This window comes from Chionomys nivalis, chromosome 18, assembly GCF_950005125.1.
Source record: "Chionomys nivalis chromosome 18, mChiNiv1.1, whole genome shotgun sequence".
NCBI classification, from domain to species: Eukaryota; Metazoa; Chordata; class Mammalia; order Rodentia; family Cricetidae; genus Chionomys; species Chionomys nivalis.
In genome coordinates, this window is record NC_080103.1 from 4,405,416 (window position 1) to 4,433,139 (window position 27,724).

The 27,724-nt window shown below is 42.8% G+C and overlaps 1 protein-coding gene and 1 non-coding gene across 2 annotated transcripts; both read left to right on the forward strand.

The window, feature by feature from the left end:
* Positions 1-229: 229 nt before the first annotated feature.
* On the forward strand, positions 230-25,995 carry Khdc4 (KH domain containing 4, pre-mRNA splicing factor). Its single transcript, XM_057793683.1, has 14 exons — positions 230-317; positions 741-966; positions 2,455-2,583; positions 2,940-3,019; positions 7,716-7,768; positions 8,044-8,207; positions 10,864-11,075; positions 12,814-12,874; positions 13,876-13,933; positions 14,161-14,414; positions 21,395-21,556; positions 22,816-22,928; positions 23,867-23,958; positions 24,734-25,995. The coding sequence occupies exons 1-14, from the start codon at positions 280-282 to the stop codon at positions 24,931-24,933; spliced, it is 1,842 nt and encodes a 613-aa protein (XP_057649666.1). The 5' UTR covers positions 230-279; the 3' UTR covers positions 24,934-25,995.
* Positions 8,501-8,628, forward strand: LOC130890262 (small Cajal body-specific RNA 4). Its single transcript, XR_009058708.1, has one exon. It is a non-coding gene; the product is annotated as a small Cajal body-specific RNA 4 (non-coding RNA).
* Positions 25,996-27,724: the final 1,729 nt, after the last annotated feature.

Here is a 27,724-nt window from a genome sequence, read left to right on the forward strand (position 1 = left end):
TACAACAAAGATGGATTCTTCTAGCGCCGACCTCGCTTTTCAAGCAGACATAGCAGCCATTTTTCTTAAGGGCAAAGGAGCAAGTCGGAAAAGTCACCCGCTCACTTGTCTCCGGAACGCCAGACGCTTTAAATTACTGAGAGTCCAATCGGAATCCAGATTTCTCATCGGAACCGTCCTACCTCACGGCCGGAAAAGGCTGTGCGTCAGCGCGCTGGGCGGAAGTGGCGGGAGGGCGGTGGTGGGTAGTTGGCGGGTGGTTGACTAGAGCCGGCCGCCATGTCCGCAGGGAGCGCGACACATCCTGCCGCCGGCGGGTAGGGGCTTCGCGGGCCGGGCGGGGAAGCGAGCACGGGCCGGGGCGAGGGAGGCGGGCAGGCAGCGTGTGGCTGGCCGCGTCCGGGCTCAGGCCGGGTTCTGCAGAGAATGTTGAGCAGGCCGCGGGCGCCTGCGAAAAGGCCGGCCGAGGTGCGAGGGAGACGCGAACTCGGAGCGTCCCGAAGGGCGAGCCAAGGGGAAGGCAAACGCTGGAGGATACCGGGACGACCTGAGTCTTCGGGTGGAAGTGGCTGGGAAGGGATTGTTCTGAAAGAAGTGGAATTCGGGGGAGTGTAACTGAGTTTTTGATGGGAAATTGTGCGTGGCTATGGAACATGACAGGCAGAGTGGAATGATGTGTCCTGAGAGAACAGTACAAAGGAAGGCTTTGGGCCCCAGCATTTTCCTTCTCCTACCTGTAGGCGCCGCAGCAAATGGGACCAACCGGCTCCGGCTCCAGCCCCGCTTCTCTTCCTTCCGCCAGCGGCCCCAGGTGGGGAAGTCACCAGCAGCGGGGGAAGTCCTGGGGCCGCCGCCACGGCTGCTCCCTCAGGAGCCTTGGATGCGGCCGCTGCAGTGGCCGCCAAGATCAATGCTATGCTCATGGCCAAAGGGAAGCTGAAACCGTCGCAGAATGCCGCCGAGAAGGTATTCCGAGTGAAGACGCGCTGCTGTTGGCAGTTCCGTCGCTTTCCAGTTTTATAATATTCCGGTTAATGAAGGCGAAAAAGGATGGTGACGGTCGCGTACGGCAGTATCCGGATACTGACTTGTTAAATTGTTCCTGTAAAGGAGAGGGGCTCTGTATATGTAGACAAGATTGGCCTCCTACTCGCAGAGATCCTCCTGCTCCTGTCCCTCAAGTGCTGGTGATAACCAGCTTTGATATCACCCTGAGGTCAGACAGTTTTAGTTGGTCTTGTTACCTTTATGAACTTGATTCAGTTTTTATCACCATTGAAAGCAATACATTCCAGATACATGAAGTTCAGACAAATTATGTGAGTGTATTTAGAAATATTTACTTGTATGTGTGTCTGGGTGTGTCATAATTAGGGTCTCTGTGTGCAGGATCTCTGGATTGAACTGAGGCCATCAGGATTGGCAGTAAGCACCTATAATCTGATGTGTGTGTTGTGTATGACACGCACAAGCATTTGTCAGGAGGACATGCAGGTTTGTGCGGCTACAGTGCACTCGGAGGTCAGAGGTCACTTCCTCCTCGTCTGAGTCGGGGTCCCTGCCCTCTGCTGCGTCTCTATCAGGCGAGCTGGCACATGTGCTCCAGGATTCTTCTGTTTCTGTCCCCTGTCTTGCTGTAGGGACACTGAGATGACAGATCCACATCTGGTTTGGTTCATGTATTCTGGGAATTAAAACTCTGGCCTCATGTTTGGCTATCGTGAGTAGCCTCATGACTGACCATCACTCGGGATCTAAAATAATTTTGAAAATGTTTCCTGTGTAGCCCGGTGGTGCTGTTCTTACTGCCAACCCCCGTCTGTAGCCACTACTTGTATGTTCGCTGGAAGACAGGACACAGGTTCCATAGCAGGTATTCGGCGGTCACAGGGTCACTTCGTGGAGTGTGGTCTTTATTCAGGAATGTTTTTCCTTCTGAGCTTGGGCTGATAGATCTCATGGCAAGTGCTTTACCTGCTGAGCTGTCTTGTCAGCCCTGTGATGATATTTAAGTGAGGTTTTATTTCCCTTTTTTATAAAGTTGTTTTTGTTGTTAGGTAAAGGGAATAACTGGAAAGTAGGTAGGACTTGAGATAGCTGTAAATCAGAATGAAATCATAAAAACTTGTAATTCGCCGGGCGATGGTGGCGCACGCCTTTAATCCTAGCACTTGGGAGGCAGAGGCAGGCGGATCTCTGTGAGTTCGAGACCAGCCTGGTCTACAGAGCTAGTTCCAGGACAGGCTCCAAAACCACAGAGAAACCCTGTCTCGAAAAACCAAAAAAAAAAACAACTTGTAATTCAACCAGGTGGTGGCATGCACACTTGGGATATAGAGGCTTGGTCTAAAGAGCAAGTTCCAGGACAGCCAGAGCTGTTAAACAGAGAAACCCTGTCTCAAAAAAACAAACAAAACAAAAAACCTTTTAATTCCATTTTTTTCTGTTTTGTAGCTGCAGGCCCCTGGCAAAGGCCTAACTAGCAATAAAAGCAAGGATGACCTGGTGGTGGCTGAAGTAGAGATTAACGATGTGCCTCTGACATGCAGGAACTTGCTGACTCGAGGACAGACTCAAGATGAGGTGTGTGTGTGGGACGTGGGAATCTTTGGGGAGGGTGGCAGCTGAATTCAGAAAGATACTTCTGAACACAAGTATTCATGGGTGGGTTTGGGTTGTAAACTCAGGATTGGGTTTAACTGCAGAGAATAATAATAAAAGAGATGTGGGTGACATCCCTGGGTGGGCTTGATGCAATCAGAGTTCCAGATACAGGACAATTTATATATGGTGAAGTGAATGGGAGACGTCCTGCTGCCTTCCATAGAAATAGCTTAATACCACATCAGAGTTTTATTTTTAATTTCATAACTCTATGTATTTGTGGTGTTTTAGTATTTGTCTTGTTATTATTTTTAATAGAATGTTTCTGTTTTTAGATCAGTCGGCTTAGTGGGGCTGCTGTGTCAACTCGAGGAAGGTTCATGACGACTGAGGAGAAGGCCAAAGTGGGACCTGGGTGTGTATCCTATGGCCCACTTCATGTTTTCTTCCCTTGGGAATCTGCAGGAAAGGTGTTTGGGTAGTAGCTTGAGGAGGCGTGCTGTTGGATTTCATTTCACCTTTTTTATTTTTATTTATTTATTTATTTTTGGTTTTTCAAGATGGTTTCTCTTGTCGCTTTAAGCCTGTCCTGGAACTGGCTCTTGTAGATCAGGCTGGCCTCGAACTCACAGAGATCCGCCTGCCTCTGCCTCCCAAGTCCTGGGATTAAAGGTGTGTGCCACCACCACCTGGCTGATTTCACAATTTTTTAGGAGAGAAAAAACCATGAAAGAATATTATAATGGTTAGCGCTTAGACGTTTTTCTTGGCCTGGGGAGGTGACTCAGTCTCAGAAGTGCTTGTAATGAAAGCGTGAGGATGGAATATGAACATCCCAGTACTGAGATCTCAGCTCTGGAGAGGATGAGGCAAAAGGTGGATCCTCAGGATTTGCCGGCCAGACAGAAGAGCTGAATTGGTAAGCCCAGGGCCTATTGAGAGTCTTTGTTTAAAAAAGCCAAGAGTGGTCATTCTAGGCTGCAGAGATGGCTCAGTGGTTAAGAGCCCTTGCCACTCTCCTAGAAGACCCAGTGTCAACGCCCAGCACCACATGGTGAATCACAACCATCCTAACTCCAGTTTCAGGAGATCCAGTATCCTTTTCCTGCCATCATGGCACCAGGTATGCACATGGTTCACAGGCATAGATGCAAAAGACGCATACACATTAAAAAAAAAAAAAAGCTACTCTAAAAACAACACTCAAGGATTGACTTCTGGCTTTCATTGAGCCCTGTACACAGGAACATCATCTCTCACACACCTCTTTCCTATAGAAATTGTCTCCAAGTGTTAGAAGTCTGGTCTTTATAGTTCTTGGCCAGTCAGGGCTACCTTGTGAGACCCACAACAGGGGTTGTATTATGTTGTAGTCTAGTCTAGTCTCCCACTGAGAAGTGAGCCTAGGGCCTACATACTAACTAAACACAGGCTCGAACAATGAGCTACATTCCCAGACCTTTCACTTTTAGTTGTATTTTAGTTTTTGGCCCTGTAATAATTATAGGCTGTAGGTATCTAGTTAATCTCAGTTTTATATTTTCCCTTCTATTAGTTAGTATACAAGACATATATACTTTTTTCCTTCAAGACAGTTTCTCTGTAGACCCAGCTGTCCTGGAACTCATTCTGTAGACCATGCTGTCCTGTCTCTGCCTCATGGGGGCTGAGATTAAAGGTGTGCGCTAACACCACCTGGCGTATGTAAGATGTCTTTATACTGTCATTTGTAAGACAGGGTCTCTTGTAGTTCTTTCTGTCCTCCAACTTCATATATAGCTGAGTATGATCTTGAACACCTGATCCTCTTAGATCACCTCCAAAGTGCTGAGATTATAAGTGTCTATCACCATGCCTGGTGTGTGTGTGTGTTCATGTCCATGCATGTAAGGAGGCCACAAGTTGACATTGGGTGTTTTCTATTTCCCACTTTTTTGAGACATCTCTCACCATTTTGACTAGACTGGCTGGCCAATGAGCCCCAACGATCTTCATGTCTCCTCCCTCCAGTGCCTGGTTTCCATGGCATTCTTATCTAGGTCCTCATTTTTTTTTGTTTGTTTGTTTTTTGTTTGTTTGTTTTTTGTTTGTTTGTTTTACTGTGCGTCATCTCATTATCACCTATCTAGCTAGCTGTCTACTCTCTTTCCTCTTGTGTGTGTGTGTAGGTGCACAAAGCCTTCTACAGTCACGAGGAGCCAGATTATCTTTATCATATATTTTGAGTCATTGTCTGTCACTGAAACTGAGGCTTAACATTTTTGACTGGCCAGGAAGTTCCTGAGGTTTGCCTATATCCATCTCCCAACTCTGGAATCAGAGGCACAGCTGTTAATTCCGAGCTTTTTTGTGGGTGCCAGGAATTTGAATTCAGGCTTTCTTGTTTTTCCAACAAGCACTGTTATTCACTGGGCCAGCCATTTTTCCAGCCTTAGAATTTTCTTTTTGGATAGGGATCACATTGTCGACCATTTGGCCTCAAACAGATGGTGATCTTTGTTTTTTTCCCTTGGTCTTTCAAGACAGGGTTTCTCTGTAGCTTTGGAGCCTGTCCTGGAACTCACTCTGTAGACCATGTTGGTCTTGAATTCACAGAGATCCACCTGTCTCTGCCTACCGAGTGCTGCAATTAAAGGAGTATGCTACCACCGCCCAGCCTGATGGTGATCTTTTTACCTCAGCCTATTGAGTGCTAATATTATAGTTATAAACAACCATACCTGGTTTGCATTTTTTAAATTTTGTATTTTTTCTTTTATTCTTAAAACAATCTTTTTGACATACTGATCCCAGTTCCCTCTACTTCCCATTCTCCTGCTCTCCCCATTTTCTCCCCACCCCATCCACTCAGGGTGAGGCCTCCCATGGGGAGTCAGCAAAGTCTGTCATCACTTGAGGCAGGGCCAAGACCTTCTTCCCCCCGTGTCTAGGCTGAGCAAGGTATCCCTCCATTGGAAATGGCCTCTAAACTGCAAGTTCATGCACTAGGGTAAATACTGGTCCATTGTTAGTGGCCCCACAATCTGCCCACTTGGAACCAGAGTTATAGGCAGTTTTGAGCAGTCTGATAGGATTGATTTGAGTGTGGGTCCTGTGAAAGAGCAGCAGCTGCTCTTAACCTCTGAGCCATCTCTCCAGTTTATAACTTTTTTGTTTGTCTGTAATCCTGGTTGTCCTCAACTCGCTCTGTAGACCAGGCTGACCTCGAAGTCAGAGCTCTGTCTGCCTCTGCCTCCCAAGTGCTGGGACTAAAATTGTGCGCCACCATGCCTGGTTTAGTCTTTTGCTTTTTGTTTTAAGAAATTTTCCTGAGTTGCTGAGGCTGATGTCAAACTTGTAATCCTCCTGTCTTATCGTAGTGCCTGGGATTAAAGGTGTGTATATCCAAACTCAGCACCAGTTAGTTAGCTTTGATCAGTGAGAATAGCCGTAGTCCGAAGATTCCATGAGTTTGAGGCCAATCTAGGTACGTACAGAAACCCTGACTTAAGAAACAAATAGCGGGGGCTGGAGAGATGGCTCAGCAGTTAAGAGCATTGCCTGCTCTTCCAGAGGTCCTGAGTTCAATTCCCGGCAACCACATGGTGGCTCACAACCATCTGGATTGAGGTCTGGTGCCCTCTTCTGGCCTGCAGACATACACAGACAGAATATTGCACACATAATAAATAAATAAATAAATAAATAAATAAATAAATAAATACAAATAGCAACAAAGTTTGAGAGTAAATTGCTTTTTTTTTAAAAACAAATTAAATTCCCTGAAAGTGGGATTTTCTTTTAAGATTTATTTATTATGCATACAGTGTTCTGTCTACACACTAGAAGAGGGCACCAGATCTCATTACAGATGGTTGTGAGCCAACATGTGGTTGCTGGGAATTGAACTCAGGACCTCTGAAACAGCAGTCAAAGCTCTTAACCTTTGAACCATCTCTCCAGCCCAAAAATAAATTTCTAAACAGGATTTTGTTTTGTTTGGTTGGGTGTGGCAGCATCTCAGCTCAGCTCTCTTTGATGACCATGAACTTGTGAGCCTTCTGCCTCTGCTTCCTATCACAGGTACTGTGATCGTACCTAGTTTATGCAGTGCTGAGAGTGGCCACTGCTCTGCTAAGCTTCAGTCCTGGTTCCTGGGTCTGTAGACATGAACTAACAGCAGGTCAAAGGTTTTTTTTTTTGGTTTTTCGGGGCAGGGTTTCTCTGTGGTTTTGGAGCCTGTCCTGGAACTAGCTCTTGTAGACCAGGCTGGTCTCGAACTCACAGTGATCCACCTGCCTCTACCTTCCAAGTGCTGGGATTAAAGGTGTGCGCCACCACCGCCCGGCATTTAACTTTATTTTTATGTGCCTTGGTATGAAGTATCAGACCCCCTGGAACTGGAGTTACAGACAGTAGTATCATATGGTTGCTCTGGAAGAACAACCTGAGCCATCTCTCCAACCCTTAACTCTAGGTTTTGACCAGTTCAGGATCAGCCTTTTTGTGTGTTCATGTGTGGGGGCCCAAGGTCAGCCTCCTTTGAAGCTGTGTTGTTTTTAAATGTATTTTATTTTACGTATGAGGGTTTTCCTTGATATATGTTATGTACAGGAGCTGAGAACCAAACTTGGGAGCTGCAAGTACTCCTTTATTTCCCTGAGACAGGGTTTCTATATGTAGCCCTGCGTGTTTTAGAGCTCACTTGGTAGACTAGGCTGTCTTTGAAATCACAGAGATCCATGTGCTTCTGCCTCATGAGAGCTGGGATTAAAATTGGCTACCATGCCAGGTTCTTTTTTTTTTTCCAAGACAAGGTTTCTCTGTAGCTTTGGTGCCTGTCCTGGAACTAGCTCTTGTATATCAGGCTGGCCTTGAACAGAGATCCACCTGCCTCTACCTCCCAAGTGCTGGGATTAAAGGCATGCACCACAACCACCTGGCTTTCTAGTAGCCATTTTTAAAAGCAGGTTCTCTGTTGGCTTGGGACTCATCAAGTAGACCAGGATCATGGTCCATTGAACCTCAAGGTTTCTTCTTTCTTTATAACTCAGTAGTAGAATTGCATATGTAGCTTTTTAAAAGTGGGTTTTAATGGCTCTGGGATCAGTCTTTTAAATTTCTTTTTATAGGGATCGTCCATTGTATCTTCATGTTCAGGGGCAGACCCGGGAGTTAGTTGACAGTAAGTAATTTTTGGCTCGTGTGACTTCTCTGTAAATACTGTCCTTGATAACTGCCCTTTATGAATTTTATCAGCGGTATATGGGGGTTTAGAGATATGGGAGTTGCATATTTATGTCACCTGAAAATTGAACTGAGGGTTATATAATGTACATTGGCCTGTGTTTCTCTTTATACTCTTGTCAGTTCATTCTTTGATATGTTTAGTTTATTACTAACTGAGCTGTATTTCCAGCCCCTTTGTGTAGTTTCTTACTGTCTGTAATTTTTCCCTAGGAGCTGTAAACCGAATCAAAGAAATAATCACCAATGGAGTGGTAAAGGCTGCCACAGGGACAAGTCCAACTTTTAATGGTGCGACAGTCACTGTCTACCACCAGCCAGCTCCCATCGCTCAGCTGTCTCCTGCTATTAACCAGAAGCCTTCCTTCCAGTCAGGAGTAGGTTTTGGCAAGACGTTGTTTGTTCTATAAAAATGTCTGTGCAAAATAATACATAGTAAGAAAAACAATGTCAAAAGTTCCAACCTGAGAATTACCTGCTTTTTTATTTTTGTTTATTTATATGTATTTTTTGAGGCAGGGATTTCTGTAATTCTGATTATCTGGGTTATGGAATTAAAAGCATCTAAATATCTCAGATTGACAGAATTTACAAAAGGGGGATTGGTAGTTCAAAGGGTATACAGATTGTGTAGTGTAAAGGTATTTTAATTTGTATTTGTAAACTGACAGTTGGAGGACCAAGAAGGCTGAGTCTGATGAAGCAAGACTTTGCTGATACACTCCTCCTAGACAAAGGGGTAGAGAGAGCAGCCCTTACTGGAGAAAACCACGGGGCTTTCTGTACTGCCCAACATTTTTCAGCACTGTCATTACAATTTTGTTTTTGAAATTAATTCAACATCTGTTGAAGAGAAGTGGGTTATGCTTACTCAGTGCTGTACTATGGTGCGTGTGTGTGTTTTACTCAGCTCTTGCTGACCAGGTAATTCATTTTGTAGGTGAGGTAGGTAGATAGGTACATGAACATGAAGGGTTTTAGGTTTTGTGGTGCTGGTTTGGTTAGCAGGGCTTTGAATAGGCTATGCTAGAAGTCTTCCCCTGAGCTATACTTCTAGCTATATAAATTCCTCTGGGTACCCCATACTAGCTCAGTAACCTTGACTTAAGAGCAGGCAATGCTCTTAACCGCTGAGCCATCTCTCCAGGTCCTGTTTGTTTTTTAATGCACTGCTCAGGGCTTCGTGTATGTTGCGCTACCCTGCTAATTGATATATCTCCAGCCCCTTTGTTAAGATAGGGCCTTAGAGTTGGGTGTGATGGCACACACCTTTAATCCCAGCACTCTGGAGAAAGGCAGGCAGATCTACTGAGTTCCAGGACAGCCAGGATTAAACACAGAAACCCAAAACCAAAGTCCTAGCTTGTGAATTCGAGGCCAACCTATTCTATAGAGCTAGTTCCAGGACAGGCTGCAAAGACACAGAGAAACCCTGTCTTGAAAAACCAAAAGGAAAAAAAATTCCTAGTTATACTTTAACTCACTATGTAGCAAAGCATGGCAAGAAGCCTGCTTCCCCCTCCCATGTCACCACAGGCTACCATGCCCTATTTATGTGGTACTAGGCAAACATTCTATCAGTTAAGCTGGGCATATAGGAGAGGCCTTTTTCTAGTTATTATTCTGTTGCTATGAGAAGCACCATGAGCAAAGAAGAAAGGGTCGTCTCAGCTTTCATGTTCTGTTCCATCATGGGTGGATGCCAAGAGAGAAAAGCAAAGCAGGAGCCAATGGAGGAATGTCGCTTCGCTTGCTTGCCGTAGTTTGCTCAGCTACCTCCCTCCTTTCTTTTTTTCTTTCATTCCCTTTCTCCCTGCGTCCCTTTTTCTCCCCCACCCCAAGACAAGGTTTCTCTGTATAACAATTCTGACTGTCCTGGAACTTACTCTGTAGACAGGCTGGCTCCAGACTCACAGAGATCCACCTGCCTTTGCCCTCTGAGTGCTGCGATTAAATGTATGCACTGCCACCATCTGGCTCGCCCATTCTTTTTTATATATCTAAAATGTGTTCACTAGGATGGTTTCCACTAATTGAGTGCTGCTTCCTCCTGGAGGAGCATTCTTCTGTCAGCTTTGCTTTTCTTCCTATAGACTGATAGGACTGTGGGGTAGCCAACTCACAGGACTACTGATTGTACATGGCTAAAGGCCATGGGGATCTTACAGCCTCCCAGGCATTTCACATCCATAAAGTAGGAATTGGGGCTCTCTACCAGGCCCCACTTCTTGTGTTTCCTCTTCTGGAGAGGAATGAGAGAGAGCCTTTGTGAGAGGCATGTTCTCAATTCATTACCAGAAAGCTCATCCTCTTCCTCCTCCCCAAACTCCCATGATCTTAATATGTAGCTCTGACCTGGAGCTCACTTTCTATAGCAGGCTGACCTCAGATTCGCAGAGATCACCTGGGTCTGCCTTACCGAGTGTTGGGATTAAAAGCATGTGTCACTATTCTTTTTTGGTAGAGGCAATTCTTTTTTTTTTTTGTTTTTTTTTTTTGTTTTGTTTTTTTGTTTTTTTGTTTTTTGAGACAGGGTTTCTCTGTGGTTTTGGAGCCTGTCCTGGAACTAGCTCTTGTAGACCAGGCTGGTCTCGAACTCACAGAGATCCGCCTGCCTCTGCCTCCCGAGTGCTGGGATTAAAGGCGTGCGCCTCCACCGCCCGGCCTGGTAGAGGCAATTCTTAAATGGAGGTCCATCTTCTGAGGTGTGTCAAGTTAACTATTAGCGGCCATAAATCTAACCTTGTTTAACTTGGCTTAAATAAACAAGTGTTAAACCTCCTTAGGAGGCTGAGGCAAGAGGGTTGAGATTATGAGACTAGCCTGTGCTGCATAGGGAATTTCAGGACAACTGAGCTGTAGCAACACTATGTCTCCAAAAAGTTATTTTGGAAATTATGATAGAAAATTTCGAGGATCCATGTGGAAGTGATCCTAAGTATGTACAGGATCGTACTACTTTGTGGACTAGTTTTCTACAAGCTTATTTCGTTACTGTTTCTCTGCTAATCAAAGTACTCTGTTCTCTTACAGATGCATTATGTTCAAGATAAATTATTTGTGGGACTAGAACATGCTGTGCCCTCTTTTAATGTTAAGGAGAAAGTAGAAGGTCCAGGCTGCTCCTATCTGCAGCACATTCAGATTGAAACAGGTGCCAAGGTCTTTCTACGAGGCAAAGGTTCAGGCTGCATTGAGCCAGCGTCAGGCCGAGAAGCTTTTGAACCCATGTATATTTATATCAGGTATGGATAAGAGCTGCAGGTAAACAAATCCTTCACAGTATAGGCTGGAGTACTTCATAACGAACAAGAGAAAATAGACTTAACTAATGTGAAACCCTGGGGTGATGGTGGTTAAAGTCTGTAATCCTTGCATTCATATGTGGGAACTGGAGAATGAGGATTCCAAGGTCATCTTTGTCTACATAATGGCTTTGAGGCCTTCAAAAAAAAACAAACAAAAAGCCCCCAAAACCTACATGAAGGATTAAGTAAGTTTGGAATGATAACTTTATAATTAGGTTAATAAAAATTACTGAATTATTAAAGCTGGGAAGATGGTTGCCCAGTTATGAGTGAGCACTTGCTGTTCCAGAAGATATGGGTTTTGTTCCTATCACTCAGGGAGAATGAATCATATCCATCTGTAAGTCCAGTTCCCGGAATATGCCGTTGGCCTCTGAAGGCACCTATACACGAACATAACTACATTTTTCTTTCTCTGTTTCTTTCTTTTTTTTTTTTTTTGAGACAGGGTTTCTCTAAGCAACAACTCTGGCTGTCCTGAATGAAACTCTGTAGACCAGGTTGACCTCAAATTCAAAATTCATAGAGATCCACCTGCCTCTGCTTCCAGATTGCTGGGATTAAAGGCATGAGCCACCAGCACACCTGGCTTAAACTATTTTATTTTAATGTGTGGACAGGTTTCATGTAGACTGTACTGATCTGGAATTCATTATGTGGTCCAGAGTGACTTTGAATTTCTGATCTTCCAGTCTACCTTCCAAGTGCTGAGATTGAGTGGCACCAGAATCACTTTCTTTCTCCCCCTCTCCTCTGCTTTATATTTTGTGTTTAAATGTTTTACCTACTCGTGTGTACGTTTACTTTGTACCTGCTGCAGGAGTAGTCCAGAAGAGGCTACTGATTCACCTAGAACTGTAGTTAAGGATGGTTGTGAACTACCATGTAGGTGCTTGGAATCAAACCCAGGTCCTCTGGAAGAGCAGTAACTGCTCTTAACTGCTGAACCATCTCTCCAGCCCCCCCACCCCCAGTCTCTCTATGTCAAAAATTACCATTATCTGAGAAGAGGCATTATAAAATATATAGTGATGGTATATTAGTTAGAACTTTTGTTTGTTTGTTTGAGACAGTTTCTCTGTGTACTGCCCTGGCTGTCCTGGAGCTCACTTTGTAGAACAGATGGCCACGAAACCAAAGAGATCCTCCTGCCTCTGCCTCCTAAGCACTGGGATTAAAGGTGTGCACCAACAGTGCTTAGCTGTTAGTTATAACTGAAAAGATTTTAAGTTGCTAATTAGTGTGGTATCGTATCTGTTTAATAGCACATGGGATACAAAAACTGATTTATACAGTTCCGGGACAGCCAGAGCGCTAGAGTGAGCCATGTCTCAAAACAAACCAAAACCCACTTTTTGTTTATGTTCCTGTTGAGTGACTTCAGAGGGGGCTGGAGAGCTGTTCTCCCAGAGGTCCTGAGTTCAATTCCCAGCACCCACAACGGTGACTCTCAACCATGTATAGTAGGATCTGATGCCCTCTTCTGGCGGGCAGGTGTACATGCAGACCACTCAGACAAACTATAAATACATAAAATTTAAAAAATGACTTCAGAGGACTAGATTTGAGCTATGGTGAGCATATTAAAGTAGATGTGTACAGCAGCTTAGAAAGAGAAGATGAGACAGTTACTTTGCTCTTTTCTTTTGACTTTTGGCTTATTCTTTATTTGTAGTCATCCCAAACCTGAAGGCCTGGCTGCTGCTAAGAAGCTCTGTGAGAATCTTTTACAAACAGTGAGTACCATGTGTACAGTTGTGGGCTTTAGTGCTGACCTGGAACTGTAAACTAGTACAATGACCTCCTAGACATGGTCTTTACAAACTAAATTAGTATATCTTAGAGTTGCATTAACTTCCAATTAAGCTAAATTAAAATTTAACCGTAAACTGGGCTGTGGTGTCGTACGCCTTTAATCCCTAATCCCTGCACTCTGGTGGCAGAGGTCAGCCTGGTCTACAAAGAGAGATCCAGGGCAAGTAGGGCTGTTACAGACAAACTCTGTAACCAAAATCAACAACAAAAAGCCCTACACCTTAATTCTTATTAATCTGGAAGTTACATGAAAGAACGTTTCCTGGTTTAAAAAAGAAAAAAAAAGGTGAATGATTTATTTTACTTTTTGAGACAGTGTCTCTCTATCACTGGCTGGCTTTTAACTCTTAGGTATATCAGGCTAGCCTTGAGCTCAACAGAGATTCTGCTGCCACTGCCTCCTACGTGCTTAATTAAAGGCGTGCACCACACACCTGGCAATAAATGAATTCTTACCATTTATGCTAGTAACTTGGAAATTCGTAATTTCTCTAATTCTGTGGCATACTGGATGATTTTGTGCCCCAGAATTGGGTAGTTTCTGCATTTAAGATTATGTATCCCGCTGATGTACAGAACTTTGCTTATTAGTCCCCTTAATTCACATTTTTATTTTTGTTTATTTATTCAATTTGGTTTTTTGAGACAGGGTTTCCCTGTGTAACAGTCATAGCTGTCCTGGAACTAGCTCTTGTAGACCAGGTTGGCCTCAAACTCACAGAGATTTGCCTCCCTCTGCCTCCCGACTGCTGGGATTAAAGGTCTGCGCCACCACCGCCTGGCTTAATTCACATTTAAATCAGAGTACGGGGGAAATACTTCAATTCATGAAGGCTTTAGTTTAATATGTAATCATACCCCTATAAATATGGCTTCATTTGGAACTGGCCTTTATTAACTTCATTTCCCCCCACTTTTCCAGGTTCATGCTGAATATTCTAGATTTGTGAATCAAATTAATACTGCTGTCCCTTTACCGGGTATGTATGGCATAAAGTGGTAAAATAATTTTGTTAATGATAGTTATGGTTAGGTGTGATTCTTGAGGTTATACTAGTTGTGCCAGGGCATTGGTGGTGGTCCCTTCAACTTAGGGTGATTTAGAAAGCCATTCTTGCCTTGATGCTTGTCTTCCTAGCTGTTTAGTAGTCAGGTGAAACGTTTCATTCTGCTGCAGCTGATTAAAGACTTTTTTTCTTCCCCTCAGGCTATACACAACCCTCTGCTATAAGTAGTGTCCCTCCTCAACCACCATATTATCCATCCAATGGCTATCAGTCTGGTTACCCTGTTGTTCCCCCTCCTCAGCAGCCAGTTCAGCCTCCCTATGGAGTACCAAGTATAGTGCCACCAGCTGTTTCTCTGGCACCTGGAGTCTTGCCAGCATTACCCACTGGAGTGCCACCTGTGCCAACACAATATCCGATAACACAAGTGCAACCTCCAGCTAGCACTGGACAGGTAGGATGCCAGCATTATGCAGTATGCTGTTGTTGAACTTAGGAGAAACTGGGGAACGGTTCTTTCTAGAAGTCAGTCCTATTCTGTATTTTGTCCTGTTGTCTTTTGTGTCCCCACAACAACTTACTGAGGACCTTGGGATAATACGTGTGTGTGCAATCCTTAGTTTCTAGTTTTTCATTAGCTTCACAGGTCTTGCCCCAAATAGATGTTTCAAGTGGGAGTCACTGGTAGACTTTTGTTTTTTTAAAGCAAATGACAGGTGTTTTAGATTGTGCTGGCTGTACAGTCTGTCACAGGTGCTCTTGTTGGTGTGCAAAAGCTGTAGAAAACACCTGTTGAATGTGACTTCTTTTTTTTTTTTTTTTTTTTTTGGCTTTTAGAGACAAGGTTTCTCTGTAACTTTGGAGCCTGTCCTGGAACTAGCTCTGTAGACCAGGTTGGCCTTGAACTGACAAAGATCCACCTGCCTCTGCCTCTTGAGTGCTGGGAGTAAAGGCATGCACTACTACGCCCTCGTGACTTCATTCTTTAATTATGATATGAGTGGGCAGGTCAGAGTTAGTTCCTTGCTCTCAGCTTCATGATCTCAAGGGCAAAGAGCACTTGGGAAGCATAGGCAGATGGATCTCTTCAAATTCCAGGCCAGCAAGGTCTACACAGTGAAACCCTGTCTCCAAAAAAGGAGGCTGGTGGCAAATCCAGGTTTTGTTTTATATGTTTATGATTTCAGTGTTGGGAAGGCAGAGACGGGTCAATCCTAGGTCCCTCTGGCCAACTTAGCTTACTTGGGGAGTTTCTGGTCAGCAAAAGACTGTCAAAAAACAAAAGAGGTGGAGGCTTGGGAGATGCCTCAGTTCTTGCTGAGGACCCACACTGGGCAGATCACAACCACCTGTGATTCCAGTTCCAGGGGGATTTTCACTTTTCCTACCTTGTATGTATGTGGCTTGAGGAATGAATCTCTCTGTGTGAGATCAGGTGCCTTTAGGGGCTTTTTGAGTGCCTCTCACTATATAGCTCTGACTCTGTAGACCAGACTGATTAAAGGCATAAGTCACCACCCACATCTGTAGAATGCACAGCTTACAGCAAGCACTCTGGAATTGTTAAACAAGGAGGCTTTCCTGGTCAACGGAAGAGAGGTGCACGTTGCTAGTTTTCCCTCCAGAAGGCTGTGAGTGATACTTGGTGATTTTTTTTGCTTTTGGTTTGTTCGTTGGTTGTTTGGTTTTTCGAGACAAGGTTTCTCTGTAGCTTTGAAGCCTGTCCTGGAACTAGCTCTTGTAGACCAGGCTGGCCTCGAACTCACAGAGATTCACCTGTCTCTTCCTCTCTAGTGCTGGGATTAAAGATGTGCACTATTACTGCCAAGCTGAGCTTTTGCTATTCTATAGAGCCAGGCTTTTGAATCCAGCCCAAATCCTGGCCAATCCTCTCAGTCAACAGAACCCATTTTATGTTTAGTGCACCTCCTTCCTCCCATGTCGGTTATCCTGAACACTGTTCCTGCTCACTGAAACCCAAAGCTTTGTTGTCATCTGGAAACTTTCCCAAAGTTTCATTGTGTTTAAATGTGTTACTTGTTGTAACTGTTAAAGATAATTAAAGCATGCAAGTTGATGAATGGTCAGTGACCTTAAAAATGATCAAAATTTTCAGTGTGCTCAAAACTAAATACAAATGTAATTCACTTATTAGTGCAAGCTTTATTATAAATAAGTAACTAAAAACAGCTAGTTTGTTTAAAATCGGGTATACTTAATAGATGATTCTCAAAATTTTCAGAAAAATGCTTCATATGACATTTAAAGTATTTAATAAATACAAAGCTTACCGTAGCTTTATTAGTTTAACAGAAGCATTAACAAAATATGAAATTTTACTTTCAGTACTAGTTTCATTTTTAAAGTTCATATTCCTGTACAACATAAATTTAATAAAAATATAAATACGCTTAATAAAAATTTATAAAATTTTAAAAATATAAATAGGACTAAAATGCAAGCCTAATTACATGTTTCTCAATTTCCTTGGAGGCCAAAAGGAGTTAAACCAAAAATGCATTCAATATCTATTACATCAGAATGTACTGAATTCAGTAAAAACTGAGACCCTTCTAACAAATTCTTCTTCAGTGAAACTGTTAGGCTTACAGTATCAGCTGGATCTGTATTTTAATGCTTATGTAGTAGAACGTCATTGTTTTCCTAGGATTTTCTGATTATTTCTCTGGTACTTCTAAATATCCTGTCACCTAGTAAAATCTGCTTGAGCTCAAATTAAAATTGTTCTGGCTGTGCAATTACCCATTGTTAAGTTTTGTTTTTTAAGTATTTTTAATATTTTATTTTCATGTCCACTGGTGTTTTGCCTGCATGTATGTCTGTGTGAGGATGTTAGATCTTGTAGTTATAGACCGTTGTGAGCTGCCATGTGGATGCTGGAAGTTGAATCTGGGTCCTTTGGAAATGCAGTTGGTACTCTTAACTGCTGAGCCACCTCTCCAGCCCTTGTTTTTATGTTTTATGCTTGCCCTTGACCTGATAAATGATCAGACTCTGGCAAGTATGTTAATTAGAAAAGCCTATCCTCTGTTAAAGCATTTTTTCGAGACGGGGTTTTTCTGTGGTTTTGGAACCTGTCCTGGAACTAGCTCTTGTAGACCAGGCTGGTCTCGAACTCACAGAGATCCGCCTGCCTCTGCCTCCCAAGTGCTGGGATTAAAGGTGTGCGCCACCTTTTTAAATACAGTATAAAGGCATTATTTTATTCCAAGCTTCTAATGCATAATTAATTAATAATGAGTTGACATCAGCTTGGTATCTGACACTACAGCTCTCTGTGTCTGGGACCTTTTCTACCGTCAGGTATGTGGACATCTGTACTAAAATTATCTAAAGTCATGCATGATCCCCTCCCTATCTAGTCAGCAATGGAGCACAGTAGCGGGTGTGGCATGGGGACCTGGGGGCTCCAGAAAAATACCATTATGTCATATATGGCATTATACATTTTCTTTCTAAGACCCATTACAACTAAAAATGATTATGGTCCCGTGTACACTAGCTAATAAGTTACAGTTTATAAAATATTAGTCATAGATGGATGTGGTGGTGCATGCTTTTGATTTCGGTATTAGGGAAGCAGAGGCAGGTGGATCTCTGAATTTGAGGCCAGACTGGTCCCTGATTTATTGCAGAAAGAAATAAGCAAGCTGAGGGATTAACCTGCCCTATGTTTTCTTCTCCAGAAGAAAGTGGAGAAGGTTTGCATCTGTCATTTCAGATGGCTCCACTGAGACATTGGAGATTTTTCTTCTGCCCCTCTGGCCCTGACCATCAAAAAGAAGGCAGAGGGCAACGGACAGTGAAAGTTAACAGAAGGATAGATTGACCATCTCAGAAGTTAACTGAGGCCTCATGCATAAAGGGAGAACTTGTTGTGTGAAGCGCACAAAGCCCTATGTCACCTAAGAGTCTTTTTCTGGTGAGGCTAGTTACTTTGCCGTGCGCATCTGCTACGAGTGCCTCTGAGCATGCAGGTTGAGTAGACTCAGGTTTGTCATTCACATTAATGACTCTGTTTATGACTGGACCTTAGGGCTGTAACAGACTCGTTCATTCGTCTGAAGAAGTGACTACTTTTAATTTTTACATGGGATTTGAATCACTTCCCATTTGCATAGGACATCATAATACTTCTATTCCTATTAAAAGCAAAGATGGACTGACATTCTAAATGATACCAGAGCTACTAATGTGGGTCTCTTTTTCAAGCTATTCTCTAGATTTTTCTGATCAATATAATAATGTAACCAATAGGTAGACATAGGTTATATCCCTGTTGTTGATGGCAAAGTATCACATATAAAGTACTCCCACAGTTCTAATAATATTCATTATTATTGGAATATATTCTTATATATAATTATATTCTAATAATATTCATTAATATTAGAATACTGAAGCCTACTTATAGTATACTCAGCATCAAATGACAAATTTATCTACAGCTTCTTAAAAGCACTCTGGATTTCCTGCTATTAAAAAATAAAATAATTTTTAGTGGCACACGCCATTAATCCCAGCACTTGGTAGACAGAGGCAGATGGATCTCCAGGTCCAGAGGCCATCCTGGTCTTCAGAGTGAGTTCCAAAACAGCGAGGACAACACAGAGAAAGCCTGTCTCAAAAACCAAAATAATAAAATAAAAAGAGGGGAGATGTTGGAACAGAATCCAAGAATGGAGTTGTGTGAAGAGATTTCTGAGTGCTTCTGAGAAAACTCCAAGAAACCAAGAGTCTTGTGAGCTCGGTTTCTTCATAAGCACAGAAATGTTCTTGGGTTATGCTCTCATTCTCCCCCCAGGTGTAGTGGGTAGGAGTAAGGTTACTTTAAATTATTTACTAAACTGCCTACTGTTATTTGTTTATATGCCTCCATGGGAAAACATTTTACCACGTGAGACTTTTTGGTCATGTGGAGCTTGCCTTTTGGATTGTACACTTTGCTCATGTGCTCCTCAGAGTATAAAGTGTCTGAGGTTCTGGATAAAGTTGTCTACTGCATGAGATTTAGTCTGCTTCATTATCAAATCCATTTTCCCGGGTCCTACTGCCCCCTTAGAGCGTTAAAGAGGGGGAGGAGTGGGTTAATAGGAACTAGTGCAATATTATTTTGCCATTCTAAGCATTGTCTTTATCCTTTATGACCAGTTGTCTGGATAACGGATGGTATATATACAAATATTTAATCACTTAAATGGAAGATATTTGTTTGGACTGTCTAGTCAGTCCAAACACAATAATACAGATTTTAGCATAATTAAGTACTCCTTTAAAATTTCTGTTAATGGGCCAGGCCGTGGTGGCTCGTGCCTTTAATTCCAGTACTCGGGAGGCAGAGGCAGGCAGATCTCTGTGAGTTCTAGGTCAGCCTAGCCTGCAAAGCCAGTTCTAGGACAGGCTCCAAAGCTACTCAGAGAAACCCTGTCCCCAAAAGCAGGAATAAAGAAAGGAAGGAGGGAGGGAGGGAGGGAGGGAGGGAGGGAGGGAGGGAGGGAGGAAAGAAAGAAAGAAAGAAAGAAAGAAAGAAAGAAAGAAAGAAAGAAAGAAAGAAAGAGAAAGAAAGAAAAGAAAGAAAGGAAAAGAAAAGAAAAAAAAAGTAACCTCTGAACAGCCAGGGCTTCACAAAGAAATCCAATCTGGAAAAAAAAAAAAGCAAATGAAGCCTGGGTGGTGGTGGTGCACACCTTTAATCCCAGCACCTGCAAGGCAGAGATCTCTGAATTTGAGGCCAATCTCAAAAAAACGAAAAACAAAAACAAAATTAACGGAAAATAAACAAACATAACAAAACCCTGACTTCATTTGACACTTGGCAGTCAAGAAATCTTTTGTATCTGAGAAGGATTTATCTGTTCCTAAAGTTTTTATTTATTTTTTTTAAGATTTATTTATTATGTATACAACATTCTGCCTCCATGTATGCCTGCCAGAAGAGGGTGCCAGATATCATTACAGATGGTTGTGAACCACTGTGTGGTTGCTGGGAATCGAACTCAGGACCTCTGGAAGAGCAGCCAGTGCTCTTAACCACTGAGCCATATCTCCAGCTCTGTGTGTGTGTGTGTGTGTGTGTGTGTGTGTGTGTGTGTTTTAAATCAATGGCTGCCTTTCCAAGTAATGATTGCTTTTGAGACAAGGTCTCAGGCAGCTCAGGCTGGATGTGTAGCTGAAGATGGCCTTGAACTCCTATCCCCCCCCCCTTAGGGTTGATGCGCAGCCACAAAAGTCTTACAAAGAATAGAAGTCCCTCTCTCATCAGCACTATGCATAGATAACAGTGAACAAATAGAATCTACCTGCTCTGTAGTTTTATCCTTAACCTCACACAGATGGTTTCCCTGCTGGCTGTGATGCTTGCTGAGACCCCTGCACTCAGTTACCTTTTATTATTTCCTGATGAGTTTGCCCATCTCGTTAAATCCTACTCTGGGACATAGATCATATTGTCATTGTTCTGTTTTCCATGTCAGAGATGGCAAAAACAAGATTGTGAAAAGTAAAGTGACAGTTTGGGGGATATGATATGAGGTAAAATCTGAAACTCAGGCCTATGAAATGGTTGAGTTCAATTTTATCTGCTAGAGTATTTGACCTTGGTTCTAATCTGCACCATCAATAGAATACAATTTTAGGAAAAGATTAGATGTCTAGTTCATCTCTATGTGTTCTCTATAGTCCTCAGTAGTAACAGAAAGACTAAATTGGAGTGTGGGATTGCTAGTGGGTCCTACATGTGGCCTCCTCATAGGGGACTTCTTCCAAAATGAGCTACAGTATTTGTCTGTTACCACAGATAGGTAGGTACCCGTGGGCTGTGAGCACTGAAGTAGAGTGCAGTTTATCACCATAAAGGACTTCAGTAGTTGGTTAGATGGATGACCCAGCAGTTAAAACTTTTTACTGGGCAGTTATGTGGACCTCATTTTGGATTCTAGCATTCAGACATTTCTGCATATACCTGTAATACCAAATCCCAGGAGGCAGGGACAGGAAGATCCTCTTGACTTCCTTCTAGGCCAGAAAGCCGTTTTCAGGCTCAAGGACATACCCTTCTTCAAAGGAATAGTTGGAGAGTAAGCGACACTAGATGCCCCCGCTGGCCTCCATTTGTGTACACAGGTGTACATGTGTGCATATATGCTACACAAACACAATTTTAAAAGACTATTTTATAATTTTGATAAGGTCTTTGATAGCCTTGGCTGGCCTGGAACTTGCTATATAGACCAGACCTCAGCACACCAAATAGATTACAGGTGCAGCCTGAGAATCAGAGCGCCCATTGGTTGTTAGTTTTGGGGGGTGGGAATATCAGATTCCTGAAAGTTACTGCTTATTCAGATATACTCTCAACATAATTTATTCATCCAGCATCTCATACTTTGTTCCTCTCGCTTTCTTTGGTCCTAGAGTCCAATAAGTGCTCCTTTTATTCCTGCTGCTGCTGTCAAAACTGCCTTGCCTGCTGGCCCTCAGCCCCAGCCCCCACTCTCAGCTCAGCCCCAGTCCCAGAAGAGGCGATTCACAGAGGAGCTGCCTGATGAGCGCGAGTCTGGACTGCTTGGATACCAGGTTAAATAAATATCCAATCTTCCTTCCTTTATCTTCCCTTGCTGTGTTTTCCCTTTAAGTAAGAGAATTTGCATCCATAACAACTGTCTTATGGGATAAGAGTTTTGCTTCTGGAAACAGATTAGGTGAGGATTTTATTCTTGAGGAATTAATTTAAGGCAAGAGTCATTCTCCTTTGCTATTTTTTTGTTTTTGAGGTCAGTGTTAAAACATAGTGTGGAGGGAAGTCTCCTGTGACTGACATTAGGAGTTGCATTAAAATTTCATGCTTTTTCTTATTCAGGACAACAGTCTTGAAAGCCACTCATCAAAAGCTAGCAATCTTCAAATTTATGATTTTTTTTTTCCTCGACACAGGGTTTCTCTGTGTAACAGCTTTGGCTGTCTTGCTTTGTAGACCAGACCTTGAACTCACAGAGACTCTCTGCCTCCTGGGTGCTGGGATTAAGGTGCTGCCCAGCACATTTGCTCATTTGTATGGAGATCAGAGGACTACCTGAAGGAGTCTGATTTCTCTTTCCATGGTTTTTACTTAACCTGTGGCTTTCAATTTGCTGTTCTCTTTGCCCTCCCCCTTTTTCTTTTTAAAAGGCTGGAGAGATGGCTCAGAGGTTAAGAGCACTTCCTGCTCTTCCAAAGGTCCTGAGTTCAATTCCCAGCAACCACATGGTGGCTCACGACCATCTGTAATGAGATTTTGTGCTCTTATTGCGTGCAGGCAAACATAATAAGTCTCTAAAAATTTTTTTGAAAAAAGACAGTTTCTCTTAGCTCTACCCCATTCTCCCACCCTAGGAAGAACATGTCGGAAGTGGAGCGACAACACATTATGAGCATAGTCACTGGCAAGATGACTTAGAGGAGCAGAGCAGGCAGCGTATGCTCAAGGCCCTGGGTTAATCCCCAGTGCCAGGAAAGATGAGAATAGTTTTGTTGTTGTTTCAGCAGAAGAGACACTTTTATTTTATTTATTTATTTATTTGTCGCAACCTTTTGTAGTTAATGTCACCAGGTATCCAGAAGCCATTGTATTTAGAACGGTTGCTTATATCACGAATCACACTTTCCCCGTGACTAAGTCCCACAGAAGCAGGGGCCCCCACTTGACCATTTATTCTCACAAATCCCAAAGAGCGTGTAATGCCATTTAATTGGTGGCAGTTACCAGAAAGATGAGGCACTTGACAGTTACATTAAGGAGCTAAAGTCAATGCAGCAGTTGTAGATTTGCTAATGCTACTGTATTTTTCTGCTCATAGCATGGACCCATTCATATGACTAATTTAGGTACAGGCTTCTCCAGTCAGAATGAGATAGAAGGCGCAGGATCGAAGCCGGCAAGTTCCTCAGGCAAAGAGCGAGAGAGGGACAGGTAAGTTAATTGGAATGGAACAATTACTTTAATACTAGGTAATATGATGTTTCCCGTAGGCTAGGCAGTAACAGAAGCGTTAATACAGTCGAGCCATTTTTACTAATTGAGAGTAATCGAGTGTGGTACAATGGTGCATGCAGGAGAAGTCTGAGGCATCTTGGGGCACATAAGACTCTGCCTCGAAAAAAAAATAAGAAGGGTAGGAGCTGGAGAGGTGGCTTGGGTTAAGAACACAGGCTACTCAATAAGTGGATCTGGGTTTAGTTCTCAAGAGTACCTGCCTGGTAGCTTATAACCGTTTTGGTGACTTCAGTCCCAGGGATTACACCATCCTTTTCGGGGTTCTGTGGGAACTGTAGGCACATATAGATAACATACTCATACACATAGAAATAAGTACCATTGCCGGGCGGTGGTGGCGCACGCCTTTAATCCCAGCACCCGGGAGGCAGAGGCAGACGGATCTCTGTGAGTTCGAGGCCAGCCTGGTCTAGAAGAGCTAGTTCCAGGACAGGAACCAAAAAGCTACGGAGAAACCCTGTCTCAAAAATCCAAAAAAAAAGAAAGAAAAAGTACCATTTTGAAAGCAAGAGAAAAAGCCCCATATCGTGGATGGAGATGTTGGGTCAGTGTGTGGTTGAGGATTGAATGCTCGAGTTCTCCTTTCCTTTGGTGACAGCTTCCCGAAGGGGTACTGAGGAGACACGTAGGTCAGTGAAAGAGCCTTGACTGCTTTGAGCTAGTTTTGACATGGTCTCCCTTTGTAGACAGGCTTGATGATAGTTGAAGAGGTGAAGGTAAAATCACGTGGTTATGGCAAAGTCACAGTTTATTAGCGGTCGTTGGTCATTCGTAGCATCAGTTGATATTGGTATTTTGACTGGGTAATTTAATAGGTTGAATCTCTCTAAAAAGATATGTCATGCTTTTAACAGGCAGTTGATGCCTCCACCAGCCTTTCCAGTGACTGGAATAAAAACAGAATCTGATGAAAGGAATGGGTCTGGGGCCTTGGCAGGAAGCCATGGTAAGTTAACTGTAGATGGGGTTAGGAGTAACCAAGCAGGGCGGTCGGTCATAGCGCTTAGTTTTCTAACCTGGTGGCCTACCTTTATGATTTACTGGCTAATGATATATATATATATATATATATTTAAGTTAATAACCTAATAGGACAGTATATAGCTTTTTATTTTTAACTACTCTGTGTCAGATATAAGAGTTACTTGCTTTATATATTTATACATGTTATCAGTGGCATTAAAATCCTATGAATTACAGTGATTGTTGCTCATGATGTCTGACTGGAGGTCATCTGATTAGATTTTGGAAAAGTTAATTTGCCTTTGTGTCGGGAGCTGAGCCCGTCACCTAGCAGCATCCCAGAACCCTTCGTCTTGTACGTGGGGTCATTTTTATCGCCTACCTCCAGTTGATAAAAATCAGCAGAATAAAAAAATAGTTTCTTCTTTTCTTCTTTTCTTTTAGCTCTTTAAGAGGTGAGATGCTAGTCCTCAAAGACTCGCTTGCTAACTTCCCTTTTTTTCTTTCTTTTTTTTTCTTTTTTTCTTTTCTTTTTTTTTTTCTTTCTCTGTTTTCTTACATGGTTCTGGTGGATTCTCATTTGCTGGTGCTGGCTGTTTTTCGTGTGATCATCAACGTTTTGGGGTGACCATTGACCCTGTGACTACAAAATGGTGTCCATCTAACCACCTATAATTAACATCTTTTTTTTTTTAATTAACGAATTTATGGTATTTTTTTCTTGGTGGGGAATGGGGTTGGGTTGTTCTCTCTTCTAGATTATCCAGCCAAGAAGATGAAAACGACCGAGAAGGGACTTGGCTTAGTAGCTTATGCCGCAGACTCCTCTGACGAAGAGGAGGAACACGGAGTCCATAAAAATGCAAGTAGCTTTCCGCAGGGTTGGAGTCTAGGCTATCAGTACCCTGCATCACAGCCAAGAGCCAAGCAGCAGATGCCCTTCTGGATGGCCCCGTAAGACGTAGTGGGCAGGCCTTTGATGCTCGGCGACTCTTCTTAGCAATAATGCATGCACTTGATTAAACAAGACTCTGGGACCTGTTCTGAGGGCCATCTTGGACCTTGAAGATGTTAGGGACGCAGTGTTCCTGTCATAAAGGGATGCCATCCTTTTTAAAAACCCTATTTCTGCAGTGGCATAACATCTGACAAAGTTCACTTAGAATTTTAACAGTTGATGAAGTGCTTGTCCAGAGAGATATGAGGACTGCGTCATTGCCACATGTATTTGACCTGGTTTAGCCTTTTCCAAATGAATAGCCTCAACTCTGTTGTAAAGAAAGTTTTATTTGTATTTTACTACTATTGGGTCAATTTTGATAACTGGTTACAAACAAAGCCTTACTATTTATTAGTGGGAAATGGTTTTAAGACCCTTCCTTCCAGTACTTACATTTAATTCTAAGAGCTCCTTGTCCCCCTTTCCATTTGGATTCCTTGTGTTTGGGAAATGCTGTTGTGCTCATTTAAAATGGTCAGATATAGCTGGATCTTGACTAGGAGAGTGAAGTTATTTCTGCTTTGTTTCTTCCCTGGGATGATCCAGAGTTGGCGTCTTTCGCCACGCTTGTTTCAGGCAGCCATTGCTCTTGTTACTGCCCGGGTCCTGAACTTCTTGTTTCCAGCTGAGTCAAAGAAAATGTGACTAAAAAGCTGGTCAGAGCTGGACAGAACTCACCACTGAAGGAAACACAGTTGTCTGTCTCTCTGAACTGGTTGCGGCCGAAGAAAGATGGGACGACACCCATAGGAGGTTGGCTCCGGCTGGAATCGCAGCGTCTCCTTTTTCTTGGCATGGCAGGTTTTGCCAAACGAACTTTTTTGTATCAAATATTGATGTGTGGAAGTGAAGGAATTGGTGGTGGCTGAGCCAAGAGTGTTTGAGATACTGTCATTTTTGCACATTTTTGAATACTTTGGAGACTGGCTTTGTACAAACTTATTCTCTGGTTTCCTCTATGTTGTAAATAATTAGACCATAATTTCATTATAAATAAATGTATAAATAATCTGCTTGTCAGTTCTTTTTCTTCTGTGGCCTATTCATACGCTATTGCAATAAACTTTTTTAAAATTTATTTTAACTTTATTTTACGTGCATTGGTGTAAAGGTGTCAGCTTCCAGGGAGCTGAAGCTACAGACAGTTGTGAGCTGCCATGTGGGTGCTGGGAATTGAAACCGGATCCTCTGGAAGAGCAGCCAGTGCTCTTAACCGTTCAGCCATCTCTCCAGCCCTGCAATAAACTTTTTAAAGTAATTTATTCATCTCTATTATTTTTCTTATGTGCGTTGTTTTACCTGCCTGTATGTCTGTGTGAAGACATTGGATTCCCTGGGACTAGTTACAGATAAGTGTGAGCTGTCATGTGGTTGCTGGGAATTGAACCCAGGTCTTTTGGAAGAGCAGCAAATACTCTTAACCTTTGAGCCATCTCTACAGTCAAGTCCCTCAATAAATTCTTTATTCATAGCATAATGCAGTTATTTCCCTACCCAACAAAAACTTAATAGGCTCTAAGATTTGTATATGCTCTTTGAGTTTATAAAGTCAAAATGAAATATTAAAAGATTTTTAAGTTTTATGTTTCCCATTTTCTAACTTTTCCTTCAATTATTTGTTTTTATTTTTGAGGTGGGTTCATTGTGTGTGCTTCTGGCCCCCAAGGAGAGCTGCATCTGTATTGCATGTGTCCTAATTGATCTTAATACTAAAAACCCAGAGTTAGATACTGGGGCAAGTGTTGAAAGATGAGAGAAAGGAATGAGCTAAGGCACCCTTTATTTTGCTAAATCCTCAGCCAAAAAATGGCCTAACTACTGTCCCCTCCTCCATCCATTCTCTGCCCAGCCATATCACTTCTGTCTGTACAGACCGCCAGACCTCAACGGTCTAACTAGCTCTGCCCTCTCATCTTCATGCAAGCTCTTTGTTAGAACACAAACAAGATAACACCACCACACACACATCTTGCAAATACATCTATAGAAAAATAAGTAGATCAGCCAGGCGGTGGTGGCGCCCGCCTTTAATCCCAGCACTCAGGGGACAGAGGCAGGTGGCTCTCTGTGATTCGAGGCCAGCCTAGTCTACAAGAGCTAGTTCCAGGACAGCCAGGGCTGTTAAACAGAGGAAACCCTGTCTCGAAAAACCAAAAAATAAAATATAAATAGATTAATAGATCTTAAAAATGGTAGTTTTCAGTTCTTATGCTGTGGTCCGAGGATCACACTTGGCAAGCACTCAAGTGACCTGAGGCACCTTGCTGGCCTTGTCTTTTGGGGTGGGGGATTGAGTAAGGGTCTCACTATGCAGCCCTGGCTGACTTGTAACTCTTAAAACAGACTATCCTTTTCCAGAGTGCTGGGATTAAAGATGGCCATTACACTTGGCCTTCTTCCTGTTTTGTTTTTTGTTGTTTGTTTGTTTGGATTTGGTTTTGGTTTTTGGAGATAGAGTTTCTCTGTGTAGCCCTGGCTGTCCTGGAACTCAGTCTGTAATCCAGGCTGGTCTTGCACTAACGAAGATCCATCTGCTGCTGCGTTCTGGGATTAAAGACATGTATGACCACCACCTGGCTCTATCTGGTTTTTAACATGTCGCTGTAGTTCAGGGTAGTTACAGCTACTGCCCAGCCAAAAGACATTTGAATGTTTATCTATCTATCTATCTATCTATCTATCTATCTATCTATCTATCTATCTATCTATCTATCTCTTATACAGGATAGCTCTGGCTTGTACTGGAATG